The 16,997-nt window shown below is 46.1% G+C and overlaps 1 protein-coding gene across 2 annotated transcripts in view; it reads left to right on the top strand.

The window, feature by feature from the left end:
- The window catches only part of LOC115188240 (dorsal-ventral patterning tolloid-like protein 1), a gene marked incomplete at its 3' end in the record, with an annotated part of 51,008 nt that extends 39,178 nt beyond the window's left edge, over positions 1-11,830 (top strand). For both annotated transcript variants that reach the window (XM_029747092.1, XM_029747093.1), the window contains 2 exon segments: positions 10,702-10,827; positions 11,703-11,830. In XM_029747092.1, coding sequence (XP_029602952.1) covers positions 10,702-10,827; positions 11,703-11,830 — 254 coding nt within the window.
- Positions 11,831-16,997: the final 5,167 nt, after the last annotated feature.

Here is a 16,997-nt window from a genome sequence, read left to right as displayed (position 1 = left end):
GAGTAGGAGGGATTAACCGCGGGTCTAGGATCAGGCACTGTATCAGAGAGTCTCAGAGTAGGAGGGATTAACCACGGGTCTAGGATCAGGGGGACTGTTTCAGAGCGTGTCACAGTAGGAGGGATTAACCGCGGGTCTAGGATCAGGGGGACTGTATCAGAGTGTCTCAGAGTAGGAGGGATTAACCGCGGGTCTAGGATCAGGGGGACTGTATCAGAGCATCTCAGAGTAGGAGGGATTAACCGCGGGTCTAGGATCAGGGACTGTATCAGAGCGTCTCAGAGTAGGAGGGATTAACCGCGGGTCTAGGATCAGGCACTGTATCAGAGAGTCTCAGAGTAGGAGGGATTAACCGCGGGTCTAGGATCAGGGGGACTGTATCAGAGCGTCTCAGAGTAGGAGGGATTAACCGCGGGTCTAGGATCAGGGGGACTGATCAGAGCATCTCAGAGTAGGAGGGATTAACCGCGGGTCTAGGATCAGGGACTGTATCAGAGCATGTCAGAGTAGGAGGGATTAACCGCGGGTCTAGGATCAGGCACTGTATCAGAGCGTCTCAGAGTAGGAGGGATTAACCACGGGTCTAGGATCAGGGGGACTGTATCAGAGCGTCTCAGAGTAGGAGGGATTAACCGCGGGTCTAGGATCAGGGGGACTGTATCAGAGCGTCTCAGAGTAGGAGGGATTAACCGCGGGTCTAGGATCAGGGGGACTGTATCAGAGCGTCTCAGAGTAGGAGGGATTAACCGCGGGTCTAGGATCAGGGGGACTGTATCAGAGCGTCTCAGAGTAGGAGGGATTAACCGCGGGTCTAGGATCAGGCACTGTATCAGAGCGTCTCAGAGTAGGAGGGATTAACCACGGGTCTAGGATCAGGGGGACTGTATCAGAGCGTCTCAGAGTAGGAGGGATTAACCGCGGGTCTAGGATCAGGGGGACTGTATCAGAGCGTCTCAGAGTAGGAGAGATTAACCGCGGGTCTAGGATCAGGGGGACTGTATCAGAGCGTCTCAGAGTAGGAGGGATTAACCGCGGGTCTAGGATCAGGGGGACTGTATCAGAGCGTCTCAGAGTAGGAGGGATTAACCGCGGGTCTAGGATCAGGCACTGTATCAGAGCGTCTCAGAGTAGGAGGGATTAACCACGGGTCTAGGATCAAGGGGACTGTATCAGAGCGTCTCAGAGTAGGAGGGATTAACCACGGGTCTAGGATCAGGGACTGTTTCAGAGCGTCTCAGAGCAGGAGGGATTATTTAGGATCTCCGATCAGCTTCCCCTCACTACAAAACTGATCCTATATCAACACTGCTACTCTGAATCAGACCAGCCTGTCCGGGACAACGTTAACCTCTCTGAATATGATACCTGATCCTATATCAACACTGCTACTCTGAATCAGACCAGCCTGTCCGGGACAACGTTAACCTCTCTGAATATGATACCTGATCCTATATCAACACTGCTACTCTGAATCAGACCAGCTTGTCCGGGACAATGTTAACCTCTTTGAATATGATACCTGATCCTATATCAACACTGCTACTCTGAATCAGACCAGCTTGTCCGGGACAACGTTAACCTCTCTGAATATGATACCTGATCCTAGATCAACACTGCTACTCTGAATCATACCAGCCTGTCCGTGACAACTTTAACCTCTCTGAATATGACACCTGATCCTATATCAGCGTTAAGGGACAACGTTAACCTCTCTGAATATGATACCTGATCCTATATCAGCGTTAAGGGCCAATGTTAACCTCTCTGAATATGATACCTGATCCTATATCAGCGTTAAGGGCCAACGTTAACCTCTCTGAATATGATACCTGATCCTATATCAGCGTTAAGGGCCAACTTTAACCTCTCTGAATATGATACCTGATCCTAGACCAGCCTGTCCAGGCCAACGTTAACCTCTCTGAATATGATACCTGATCCTATGTCAGCGTTAAGGGCCAACGTTAACCTCTCTGAATATGGTACCTGATCCTAGACCAGCCTGTCCAGGCCAACGTTAACCTCTCTGAATATGATACCTGATCCTATATCAACACTGCTACTCTGAATCAGACCAGCCTGACCGGGACTACGTTAACCTCTCTGAATATGATGCCTGATCCTATATCAGCGTTAAGGGCCAACGTTAACCTCTCTGAATATGATACCTGATCCTATATCAGCGTTAAGGGACAACGTTAACCTCTCTGAATATGATACCTGATCCTAGATCAGCATTAAGGGCCACCATCTTCCTCCTTCCTCCTAGTGGTATAGATCACAGGTATAGAGACAGTAACTGGGTGCTGGGTGCTGTTTTGGGGGGCGTGCCAAGCCTAATGTCTTCCCCAGGGAAATAAGGTTCCTTCTGAGAACAGAAAATGTACCCACCACTGAACAGCTAGTGACTGTGTTACTGTCTCTGTGGGATTGTTAATGAACAGCTAGTGACTGGGTTACTGTCTCTGTGGTGTTGTTGATGAACAGCTAGTGACTGGGTTACTGTCTCTGTGGTATTGTTGATGAACAGCTAGTGACTGGGTTACTGTCTCTGTGGTATTGTTGATGAACAGCTAGTGCCTGGGTTACTGTCTCTGTGTCTCTGTGGTATTGTTGATGAACAGCTAGTGACTGGGTTACTGTCTCTGTGGTAGTGACTGGGTTACTGTCTCTGTGGTATTGTTGATGAACAGCTAGTGACTGGGTTACTGTCTCTGTGGTATTGTTGATGAACAGCTAGTGACTGGGTTACTGTCTCTGTGGTGTTGTTGATGAACAGCTAGTGACTGGGTTACTGTCTCAGTGTCTCTGTGGTATTGTTGATGAACAGCTAGTGACTGGGTTACTGTCTCTGTGGTATTGTTAATGAACAGCTAGTGACTGGGTTACTGTCTCTGTGGTGTTGTTGATGAACAGCTAGTGACTGGGTTACTGTCTCTGTGGTATTGTTGATGAACAGCTAGTGACTGGGTTACTGTCTCTGTGGTGTTGTTGATGAACAGCTAGTGACTGGGTTACTGTCTCTGTGGTAGTGACTGGGTTACTGTCTCTGTGGTGTTGTTGATGAACAGCTAGTGACTGGGTTACTGTCTCTGTGGTATTGTTGATGAACAGCTAGTGACTGGGTTACTGTCTCTGTGGTATTGTTGATGAACAGCTAGTGACTGGGTTACTGTCTCTGTGGTGTTGTTGATGAACAGCTAGTGACTGGGTTACTGTCTCTGTGGTATTGTTGATGAACAGCTAGTGACTGGGTTACTGTCTCTGTGGTAGTGACTGGGTTACTGTCTCTGTGGTGTTGTTGATGAACAGCTAGTGACTGGGTTACTGTCTCTGTGGTGTTGTTGATGAACAGCTAGTGACTGGGTTACTGTCTCTGTGGTGTTGTTGATGAACAGCTAGTGACTGGGTTACTGTCTCAGTGTCTCTGTGGTATTGTTGATGAACAGCTAGTGACTGGGTTACTGTCTCTGTGGTATTGTTGATGAACAGCTAGATGTTGGGTTACTGTCTCTGTGGTGTTGTTGATGAACAGCTAGTGACTGGGTTACTGTCTCTGTGGTGTTGTTGATGAACAGCTAGTGACTGGGTTACTGTCTCTGTGGTATTGTTGATGACCAGCTAGTGACTGGGTTACTGTCTCTGTGTCTCTGTGGTGTTGTTGATGAACAGCTAGTGACTGGGTTACTGTCTCTGTGGTATTGTTGACGAACAGCTAGTGACTGGGTTACTGTCTCTGTGGTGTTGTTGATGAACAGCTAGTGACTGGGTTACTGTCTCTGTGGTATTGTTGATGAACAGCTAGTGACTGGGTTACTGTCTCTGTGGTATTGTTGATGAACAGCTAGTGACTGGGTTACTGTCTCTGTGGTGTTGTTGATGAACAGCTAGTGACTGGGTTACTGTCTCTGTGGTGTTGTTGATGAACAGCTAGTGACTGGGTTACTGTCTCTGTGGTGTTGTTGATGAACAGCTAGTGACTGGGTTACTGTCTCTGTGGTGTTGTTGATGAACAGCTAGTGACTGGGTTACTGTCTCTGTGGTGTTGTTGATGAACAGCTAGTGACTGGGTTACTGTCTCTGTGGTATTGTTGATGAACAGCTAGTGACTGGGTTACTGTCTCTGTGGTAATGTTGATGAACAATTATTGTTTTCTGGGTCTCTATGTTTTTGGTTGGACAGGTTTCTCAATTTCTTTCTTAGGTTTCTTCATTCTTCATCAAACCATTTGTCATCGTTGTACATTTTTTAAAAGTTTTCTGCTTGAAATTCTGTCGACAATGGTTTGATGAGATGGTCCTACTTAAATTTACTTTCTTAGGTACAGTACTTAGAACAGTTACTCAACCGTAACGTTGATTGTTAGAGATGCTACTTTGTCTTCTTCACCTCGTGTTGAGATTCAAAGTTTCAACCATTTAAGACATGTAACTCTCGCCTCACGTTTTCTGGTCTGGAAGGTGAGGTTATCTTCTTCACCTCGTGTTGAGATTCAAAGTTTCAACCATTTAAGACATGCAACTCTCGCCTCACGTTTCCTGGTCTGGTAGGTCAGGTTATCTTCTTCACCTCGTGTTGAGGTTGAGAGCTTCAGAGTTTCTAACCATTTCAACGTGTGGACCACAGTCTCACGTCTTCTGGTATTATATGTTAATTCTTACCCAGTCCTTTTAGCACTTTGGTCAAAAAGGGCGGTTCCATCACACTGACAAGCTCTGTGACCTCATTCCGGGTGTGGCTACTTAATGACTCCAAAAAATCACATTCCTATCTTAACAAAAATACTTTCATCAATTTACATATCACATAGACAATAGGGGGGAGAGAGGGGGAGAGAGAGAGAGAGAGGGGGGAGAGAGAGAGAGTGGGAAGAGAGAGACTTAATGTGCAAAAGGATATGATTAGAAGTTCTCTCTTGACTCCAAAAAATCACATTCCTATCTTATTAACAAAAAAATACTTTCATCAATTTTCATATCACATAGACAAAGTATTGGATGGAAACTTCACAGCTTGAGGGGATTTAAATCCTAAGTAACAGTGTTTGGTTCATTCAGATTTTAATTAATAACATCACATAATGAAACAAAACAAACTTCAACCAGATGATGTCATGGAGACTGGACTGTCTGCTGCTAACTGAGGCTAACGCAGGCTAACTGAGGCTAATGTAGGCTAACTGAGGCTAACGCAGGCTAACTGATGCTAACGGAGGCTAACTGCTAATGAAAAGCAATATGACATGATTATTCTTGATGTCCCCTCGTTGACCATTTCCCACATTCAGATGTTAGAAATATCGTTCCAAAGTTCACTTTTTTGGACGTAAAGAGTTTTTGGCAAAAGTCTCTCTCTCTAGACAAAGACATTCCGATCCTAATACTGAAAGGTAGAGAGAGAAAGTTACCCCCCTCTAGAGATTTACAGCAGGGTGTGAAGGGTGACCATCCAGCAGCTCTTCCCTCTCCTCTCTGTGGGAGAGAGAGAGAGACCTGGTTACTGACACCCCCCATCAGTCTGACCTGCCCACTCTGATCCTCACAGGACAGTCATGACAGTAGCCTTAAAACCTCCCTGGGCAAACGTCCCACCTAGTCAACAGCCAGTGGAATCGTGTGGCGCGAAATACAAATACCTCATAAATGCTATAACTTCAATTTCTCAAACATATGACTATTTTACACCATTTTAAAGACAAGACTCTCAACCTCTTATGGCTAGGGGGCAGTATTTTCACGGCTGGATAAAAAACGTACCCGATTTAATCTGATTATTAGTCCTGCCCAGAAACTAGAATATGCATATAATTATTAGCTTTGGATAGAAAACACTCCAAAGTTTCTAAAACTGTTTGAATGGTGTCTGTGAGTATAACAGAACTCATTTGGCAGGCAAAAACCTGAGAGATTCCTTTACAGGAAGTGGCCTGTCTGACCATTTATTTGCTTTCTTTGACATCTCTCCCAAAAACTAAGGATCTCTGCTGTTACGTGACACTTCCCACGGCTCCAATGGGCTCTCAGAGCCCGGGAAAAACCTGAATGACGTAATTCAAAGCCCTGGCTGAAACACACGAGCTCTTTTGCTAAGTGGTCTATCAGAGGACAAAGGGCTTAGGCTCGAGCACTGCCCGCCCCCGCCTTTCTGTTTTTCCCTCTGTTTACAGACACGCAGATTCCCGGTCGGAATATTATCGCTTTTCTACGAGATAAATTGCATAAAAATTGATTTTAAACAGCGGTTGACATGCTTCGAAGTACGGTAATGGAATATTTAGAAATGTTTTGTAACGTTATGCGCCATGCGCACGACCGTGATTTACCATTCTGATAGTGTCTAGAACGCACTAACAAAACGTCGCTGATGGAACATAACGATGGATTATTTGGGACCAAACCTACATTTGTTATTGAAGTAGAAGTCCTGGGAGTGCATTCTGACGAAGAACAGGAAAGGTAAGACCATTTTTCCTATAGTAAATGTGATTTTGGTGAAGGCTAAACTTGCCGGGTGTCTAAATAGCTAGCCCGTGATGGCTGGGCTATGTACTTAGAATATTGCAAAATGTGCTTCATCCGAAAAGCTATTTTAAAATCGGACATATCGAGTGCATAGAGGAGTTCTGTATCTATAATTCTTAAAATAATTGTTATGCTTTTTGTGAACGTTTATCGTGAGTAATTTAGTAATTTAGTAAATTGTTAGTAAATTCACCGGAAGTTTGCGGGGGGTATGCTAGTTCTGAACGTCACATGCTAATGTAAAAAGCTGTTTTTTGATATAAATATGAACTTGATTGAACAGACATGCATGTATTGTATAACATAATGTCCTAGGTGTGTCATCTGATGAAGATCATCAAAGGTTAGTGCTGCATTTAGCTGTCTTCTGGGTTTTTGTGACATTATATGCTAGCTTGAAAAATGGGTGTCTGATTATTTCTGGCTGGGTACTAGCGGAACATCTAGATGTAAGAGGTCTAACCACACTGTCCGATTTCAAAAAGTTTTTACAGCGAAAGCAAAACATTAGATTATGTCAGGAGAGTACCCTGCCAAAAATAATCACACAGCCATTTTCAAAGCATGCATATATGTCACAAAAACCAAAACCACAGCTAAATGCAGCACTAACCTTTGATGATCTTCATCAGATGACACTCCTAGGACATTGTGTTATACAATACATGCATGTTTTGTTCAATCAAGTTCATATTTATATCAAAAACCAGCTTTTATATTAGCATGTGATGTTCAGAACTAGCAACTAGCATACACTCCGCAAACTTCCGGTGAATTTACTTAATTACTCACGATTAATGTTCACAAAATACATAACAATTATTTTAAGAATTATAGATACAGAACTCCTTTATGCAATCGCGGTGTCAGATTTTAAAATAGCTTTTCGGTGAAAGTACATTTTGCAATATTCTGAGTAGATAGCCCGGCCATCACGGCTAGCTAATTTGACACCCACCAAGTTTGGCCCTCACCAAACTCAGATTTACTATAAGAAAAATCGGATTACCTTTGCTGTTCTTCGTCAGAATGCACTCCCAGGACTTCTACTTCAACAACAAATGTTGTTTTGGTTCCAAATAATCCATAGTTATATTGAAATAGCTCCGTTTTGTTCGTGCGTTGAGGTCAGTATCCGAAGGGTGACGCGCGGGCGCATTTCGTGACCAAAAATTTCAAAATATTCCATTACTGTACTTCGAAGCATGTCAAACGCTGTTTAAAATCAATTTTTATGCGATTTTTCTCGTAAAATAGCGATAATATTCAAACCGGGCGACGTTCTATTCGTTCAAAGAGAGAAAGATAAACATGGAGTTGTCTCGTGGACGCGCATCTCCAGTGTCATTGTTCCCTGCCTGACCACTCACAAAAACTCCTGCTGTTTTTCGCCCAGAGACTGCAGAGACGTCATTCCACTTTCTGGCACCTTCTGAGAGCCAATGGAAGCCTTAGAAAATGTCACGTTACAGCAGAGATGCTGTATTATTGATAGAGATGCCCTAGAAGTAGAACAAATTTTCAGACAGGGCACTTCCTGCATGGAATCTTCTCAGGTTTAGCCTGCCATATGAGTTCTGTTATACTCACACCATTCAAACAGTTTTAGAAACTTTAGGGTGTTTTCTGTCCACATCTACTAATTATATGCATATTCTCATTTCTGGGTAAGAGTAGTAACCAGTTTAAATCGGGTACGTTTTTTATCCGGCCGTGAAAATACTGCCCCCTAGCCCCAACAGGTTCTTAGCATTCCGCCTTAACTTAGCATTCAGTCCTTAACTTAGCATTCAGCTTTAACTTAGCATTCAGTCCTTAACTTAGCATTCAGTCCTTAACTTAGCATTCAGCCTCAACTTAGCATTCAGTCCTTAACTTAGCGTTCAGTCCTTAACTTAGCATTCAGTCCTTAACTTAGCATTCAGTCCTTAACTTAGCATTCAGCCTCAACTTAGCATTCAGTCCTTAACTTAGCATTCAGTCCTTAACTTAGCATTCAGTCCTTAACTTAGCATTCAGCTTTAACTTAGCATTCAGTCCTTAACTTAGCATTCAGCTTTAACTTAGCATTCAGTCCTTAACTTAGCATTCAGCCTCAACTTAGCATTCAGTCCTTAACTTAGCATTCAGTCCTTAACTTAGCATTCAGTCCTTAACTTAGCATTCAGTCCTTAACTTAGCATTCAGCTTTAACTTAGCATTCAGTCCTTAACTTAGCATTCAGTCCTTAACTTAGCATTCAGCCTTAACTTAACTTAGCATTCAGTCCTTATGAAGTAAAATATATCATTGTAATGTATTTTTCTTCTTGGTTTAAAAAGTAGCTTCAGACTAAACATGACTCACTCAGTTCCAGGTTGGATGGTGTTTTCAGGTTTCTGTTGTTTTCTTTGCCAGAGCATTTGCTGTGTAGCTTGGAAATATAATGGAAATATGATGGAAATATGGAAATGATCCTCAATAGGTTCTACAGCTGCACCATCGAGAGCATCCTGACTGGTTGCATCACCACCTGGTATGACAACTGCTCGGCCTCCGACCACAGGGTACAACAGAGGGTAGTGCGTACGGCCCAATACATCATTGGGGCCAAGCTTCCTGCCATCCAGGACCTCTATACCAGGCGGTGTCAGAGGAAGGCCCTAAAAATGATCAGACTCCAGCCACCCTAGTCATAGACTGTTCTCTCTGCTACCGCATGGCAAGCGGTGCCGGAGCACCAAGTCCAGGTCCAAGAGGCTTCTAAACAGCTTCTACCCCCCAAGCCATAAGACTCCTGAACATCTAGTCAAATGGCTTCCCAGACTATTTACATTTTACTTTTACACTCTGTTATTATCTATGCATAGTCACTTTAATAACTCTACCTGCATGTACATATTGCCTCGACTGGCCGGTGGCCCCGCAGATTGACTCTGTACCGGTACCCCCTGTATATAGCCTCCACATTGACTCTGTACCATAACACCCTGTATATAGCCTCCACATTGACTCTGTACCGGTACCCCCTGTATATAGCCTCCACATTGACTCTGTACCGGTACCCCCTGTATATAGCCTCCACATTGACTCTGTACCGGTACCCCCTGTATATAGCATCCACATTGACTCTGTACCGGTACCCCCTGTATATAGCCTCCACATTGACTCTGTACCGGTACCCCCTGTATATAGCCTCCACATTGACTCTGTATCGGTACCCCCTGTATATAGCCTCCACATTGACTCTGTACCGGTACCCCCCTGTATATAGCCTCCACATTGACTCTGTACCGGTACCCCCTGTATATAGCCTCCACATTGACTCTGTACCGGTACCCCCTGTATATAGCCTCCTCATTGACTCTGTACCGGTACCCTCCTGTATATAGCTGGTCAGTCAGCATTTCACTGTACGGGGAACCTGTTGTATTTGGCGCATGTGACCAATACATTTTGATTTGATTAGATTTTGAACAAGAATCTGTGGGAGTAGAAATCCTTCCAGGTAGTTTTGTCTAAAATCAGGTTGTAGATTTGTTGTTTTGATTTGGAGTGAAGGTTATGTTGAAGAGAGTAGTATCCTGTATATGTCCTGGTGACTAGAGGGTAGTATCCTGTATATGTCCTGGTGACTAGAGGGTAGTATCCTGTATATGTCCTGGTGACTAGAGGGTAGTATCCTGTATATGTCCTGGTGACTAGAGGGTAGTATCCTGTATATGTCCTGGTGACTAGAGGGTAGTATCCTGTATATGTCCTGGTGACTAGAGGGTAGTATCCTGTATATGTCCTGGTGACTAGAGGGTAGTATCCTGTATATGTCCTGTGGAAAAAAACAAAAGTGTATATTTTTATAAAAACTCTCTCTCTCTCTCTCTCTCTCTCTCTCTCTCTCTCTCTCTCTCTCTCTCTCTCTCTCTCTCTCTCTCTCGCTCTCTCTCTCTCTCTCTCTCTCTCTCTCTCTCTCTCTCTCTCTCTCTCTCTCTCTTCTCTCTCTCTCTCTCTCTCTCTCTCTCGCTCTCTCTCTCTCTCTCTCTCTCTCTCTCTCTCTCTCTCTCTCTCTCTCTCTCTCTCTCTCTCTCTGTCTCTCTCTCTCTCTCTCTCTCTCTCTCTCTCTCTCTGTCTCTCTCTCTGTCTCTCTCTCTCTCTCTCTCTCTCTCTCTCTCTCTCCCTCTCTCTCTCTCCCTCTCTCTCCAGATAAGGATGAATGCAGTAAGGATAATGGTGGCTGCCAACATGACTGTATTAACACGGTGGGATCATACGTGTGCCAGTGTCGACATGGATTCATACTACATGAGAACAAACATGACTGTAAAGAAGGTAGGTCAGACACACACACACACACACACACACACACACACACACACACACACACACGCACGCACACACACACACACACACACACACACAGTAGACACACACACACACACGCACACGCACATGCACGACACACACGCGCACACACACACACACACACACAGTAGACACACCCACACACACACACACACAGTAGACACACAGCTCAGTTCCTCTGTTTTTCATAAACAGACTCTGGTTACAACATCTGGTGGCCCCAAGGCTTCCAAGTGTGTGTGTGTGTGTGTGTGTGTGTGTGTGTGTGTGTGTGTGTGTGTGTGTGTGTGTGTGTGTGTGTGTGTGTGTGTGTGTGTGTGTGTGTGTGTGTGTGTGTGTGTGTGTGTGTGTGTTGGGAATATAGATGTGCTTCTCTTGAGGTTACTGGATCAACTTTGTCAAACACACACACACACACACACACACACACACACACACACACACACACACACACACACACACACACACACACACACACACACACACACACACACCCTCACGCTGACCCACTACCCTGTGAAACCCTGAATCCCCATGTTGTCTGAAAGGAGACATTGAGACGGTGATTGTTTGCTAGTGAATAACGAAGGAACACTCTGTCCTCTCCTTCGTCTCTCCTTCTTCTACTTCCTGCTGTTTCATTTCCTCTTCCTCTCCGGCCCTGACCCCCTGCTTCCTGTGTGTGTGTGTGTGTCTGTGCTTACGCGTTTGTGTGTGTGTGTGCTTGCTTGGCCGCATGTGTGTGTCTGTCTGTCTGTCTGTCTGTCTGTCTGTCTGTCTGTCTGTCTGTCTGTCTGTGTGCGTGCGTGCGTGCGTGTGTGTGTGTGTGTGTGTGTGAGTAGCTGAGTGTAAGCATAAGGTCCACAGCCCCAGCGGGACGCTGAACAGCCCCAACTGGCCTGATAAATATCCCAGTAGGAAGGAATGTACCTGGGACATCAACACTACACCTGGACACAGAGTGAGACTGGTGAGATACACACACACCTGGATACAGAGTTAGACTGGTGAGATACACACACACCTGGATACAGAGTGAGACTGGTGAGATACACACACACCTGGACACAGAGTGAGACTGGTGAGATACACACACACCTGGACACAGAGTGAGACTGGTGAGATACACACACACCTGGACACAGAGTTAGACTGGTGAGATACACACACACCTGGACACAGAGTGAGACTGGTGAGATACACACACACCTGGACACAGAGTGAGACTGGTGAGATACACACACACCTGGACACAGAGTTAGACTGGTGAGATACACACACACCTGGACACAGAGTGAGACTGGTGAGATACACACACACCTGGACACAGAGTGAGACTGGTGAGATACACACACACCTGGATACAGAGTGAGACTGGTGAGATACACACACACCTGGACACAGAGTTAGACTGGTGAGATACACACACACCTGGACACAGAGTGAGACTGGTGAGATACACACACACCTGGACACAGAGTGAGACTGGTGAGGAACACACACACCTGGATACAGAGTGAGACTGGTGAGATACACACACACCTGGACACAGAGTGAGACTGGTGAGATACACACACACCTGGACACAGAGTTAGACTGGTGAGATACACACACACCTGGACACAGAGTGAGACTGGTGAGATACACACACACCTGTATACAGAGACAGACTGGTGAGATACACACACACCTGGACACAGAGACAGACTGGTGAGATACACACACACCTGGATACAGAGACAGACTGGTGAGATACACACACACCTGGACACAGAGTGAGACTGGTGAGATACACACACACCTGGATACAGAGACAGACTGGTGAGATACACACACACCTGGACACAGAGTGAGACTGGTGAGATACACACACACCTGGATACAGAGACAGACTGGTGAGATACACACACACCTGGATACAGAGACAGACTGGTGAGATACACACACACCTGGACACAGAGTGAGACTGGTGAGATACACACACACCTGGATACAGAGACAGACTGGTGAGATACACACACACCTGGATACAGAGTGAGACTGGTGAGATACACACACACCTGGACACAGAGTGAGACTGGTGAGATACACACACACCTGGATACAGAGTGAGACTGGTGAGATACACACACCTGGACACAGAGTGAGACTGGTGAGATACACACACACCTGGATACAGAGTGAGACTGGTGAGATACACACACACCTGGATACAGAGTGAGACTGGTGAGATACACACACACCTGGATACAGAGACAGACTGGTGAGATACAAACACACCTGGACACAGAGTGAGACTGGTGAGATACACACACACCTGGACACAGAGTGAGACTGGTGAGATACACACACACCTGGACACAGAGACAGACTGGTGAGATACACACACACCTGGATACAGAGTGAGACTGGTGAGATACACACACACCTGGACACAGAGTGAGACTGGTGAGATACACACACACCTGGACACAGAGTTAGACTGGTGAGATACACACACACCTGGATACAGAGTGAGACTGGTGAGATACACACACACCTGGATACAGAGTTAGACTGGTGAGATACACACACACCTGGACACAGAGTGAGACTGGTGAGATACACACACACCTGGACACAGAGTGAGACTGGTGAGATACACACACACCTGGACACAGAGTGAGACTGGTGAGATACACACACACCTGGATACAGAGACAGACTGGTGAGATACACACACACCTGGATACAGAGTTAGACTGGTGAGATACACACACCTGGACACAGAGTTAGACTGGTGAGATACACACACACCTGGATACAGAGTTAGACTGGTGAGATACACACACACCTGGATACAGAGTTAGACTGGTGAGATACACACACACCTGGACACAGAGACAGACTGGTGAGATACACACACACCTGGACACAGAGTGAGACTGGTGAGATACACACACACCTGGATACAGAGACAGACTGGTGAGATACACACACACCTGGACACAGAGTTAGACTGGTGAGATACACACACACCTGGATACAGAGTTAGACTGGTGAGATACACACACACCTGGACACAGAGTTAGACTGGTGAGATACACACACACCTGGATACAGAGTTAGACTGGTGAGATACACACACACCTGGACACAGAGTTAGACTGGTGAGATACACACACACCTGGATACAGAGTGAGACTGGTGAGATACACACACACCTGGATACAGAGTTAGACTGGTGAGATACACACACACCTGGATACAGAGACAGACTGGTGAGATACACACACACCTGGATACAGAGACAGACTGGTGAGGAACACACACCTGGATACAGAGACAGACTGGTGAGATACACACACACACCTGGATACAGAGACAGACCGGTGAGGAACACACACACCTGGATACAGAGACAGACTGGTGAGGTACACACACACCTGGATACAGAGACAGACTGGTGAGGAACACACACACCTGGATACAGAGACAGACTGGTGAGATACACACACACACCTGGATACAGAGACAGACTGGTGAGATACACACACACCTGGATACAGAGACAGACTGGTGAGATACACACACACACCTGGATACAGAGACAGACTGGTGAGGAACACACACCTGGATACAGAGTGAGACTGGTGAGGAACACACACACCTGGATACAGAGACAGACTGGTGAGATACACACACACCTGGATACAGAAACAGACTGGTGAGATACACACACACCTGGATACAGAGTGAGACTGGTGAGGAACACACACACCTGGATACAGAGACAGACTGGTGAGATACACACACACACCTGGATACAGAGTTAGACTGGTGAGATACACACACACACCTGGATACAGAGACAGACTGGTGAGATACACACACCTGGATACAGAGACAGACTGGTGAGATACACACACACACCTGGATACAGAGACAGACTGGTGAGATACACACACACACCTGGATACAGAGACAGACTGGTGAGATACACACACCTGGATACAGAGACAGACTGGTGAGATACACACACACCTGGATACAGAGTGAGACTGGTGAGATACACACACACACCTGGATACAGAGACAGACTGGTGAGATACACACACCTGGAAACAGTGACAGACTGGTGAGGAACACACACCTGGATACAGAGACAGACTGGTGAGATACACACACACCTGGATACAGAGACAGACTGGTGAGGAACACACACACCTGGATACAGAGACAGACTGGTGAGGGACACACACCTGGATACAGAGTTAGACTGGTGAGGAACACACACCTGGATACAGAGACAGACTGGTGAGGAACAAACACCTGGATACAGAGACAGACTGGTGAGATACACACACACCTGGATACAGAGACAGACTGGTGAGATACACACACACACCTGGATACAGAGACAGACTGGTGAGATACACACACACCTGGATACAGAGACAGACTGGTGAGATACACACACACACCTGGATACAGAGTTAGACTGGTGAGATACACACACACCTGGATACAGAGACAGACTGGTGAGATACACACACACCTGGATACAGAGTGAGACTGGTGAGATACACACACACACCTGGATACAGAGACAGACTGGTGAGATACACACACCTGGATACAGTGACAGACTGGTGAGGAACACACACCTGGATACAGAGACAGACTGGTGAGATACACACACACACCTGGATACAGAGACAGACTGGTGAGGAACACACACCTGGATACAGAGACAGACTGGTGAGGAACACACACCTGGATACAGAGACAGACTGGTGAGATACACACACACCTGGATACAGAGACAGACTGGTGAGATACACACACACACCTGGATACAGAGACAGACTGGTGAGATACACACACACACCTGGATACAGAGACAGACCGGTGAGGAACACACACACCTGGATACAGAGACAGACTGGTGAGATACACACACACACCTGGATACAGAGACAGACTGGTGAGGAACACACACCTGGATACAGAGACAGACTGGTGAGATACACACACACACCTGGATACAGAGACAGACCGGTGAGGAACACACACACCTGGATACAGAGACAGACTGGTGAGGTACACACACACCTGGATACAGAGACAGACTGGTGAGGAACACACACACCTGGATACAGAGACAGACTGGTGAGATACACACACACACCTGGATACAGAGACAGACTGGTGAGATACACACACACCTGGATACAGAGACAGACTGGTGAGATACACACACACACCTGGATACAGAGACAGACTGGTGAGGAACACACACCTGGATACAGAGTGAGACTGGTGAGGAACACACACACCTGGATACAGAGACAGACTGGTGAGATACACACACACCTGGATACAGAAACAGACTGGTGAGATACACACACACCTGGATACAGAGTGAGACTGGTGAGGAACACACACACCTGGATACAGAGACAGACTGGTGAGATACACACACACACACCTGGATACAGAGTTAGACTGGTGAGATACACACACACACCTGGATACAGAGACAGACTGGTGAGATACACACACCTGAATACAGAGACAGACTGGTGAGATACACACACACACCTGGATACAGAGACAGACTGGTGAGATACACACACACACCTGGATACAGAGACAGACTGGTGAGATACACACACCTGGATACAGAGACAGACTGGTGAGATACACACACACCTGGATACAGAGTGAGACTGGTGAGATACACACACACACCTGGATACAGAGACAGACTGGTGAGATACACACACCTGGAAACAGTGACAGACTGGTGAGGAACACACACCTGGATACAGAGACAGACTGGTGAGATACACACACACACCTGGATACAGAGACAGACTGGTGAGGAACACACACACCTGGATACAGAGACAGACTGGTGAGGGACACACACCTGGATACAGAGTTAGACTGGTGAGGAACACACACCTGGATACAGAGACAGACTGGTGAGGAACAAACACCTGGATACAGAGACAGACTGGTGAGATACACACACACCTGGATACAGAGACAGACTAGTGAGATACACACACACACCTGGATACAGAGACAGACTGGTGAGATACACACACACCTGGATACAGAGACAGACTGGTGAGATACACACACACCTG

This window comes from Salmo trutta, unplaced genomic scaffold (assembly GCF_901001165.1).
Source record: "Salmo trutta unplaced genomic scaffold, fSalTru1.1, whole genome shotgun sequence".
Lineage (NCBI taxonomy): Eukaryota > Metazoa > Chordata > Actinopteri > Salmoniformes > Salmonidae > Salmo > Salmo trutta.
Note: the sequence above shows the minus strand (reverse complement) of the source record. Positions and strands in the feature narration are given on the sequence as shown.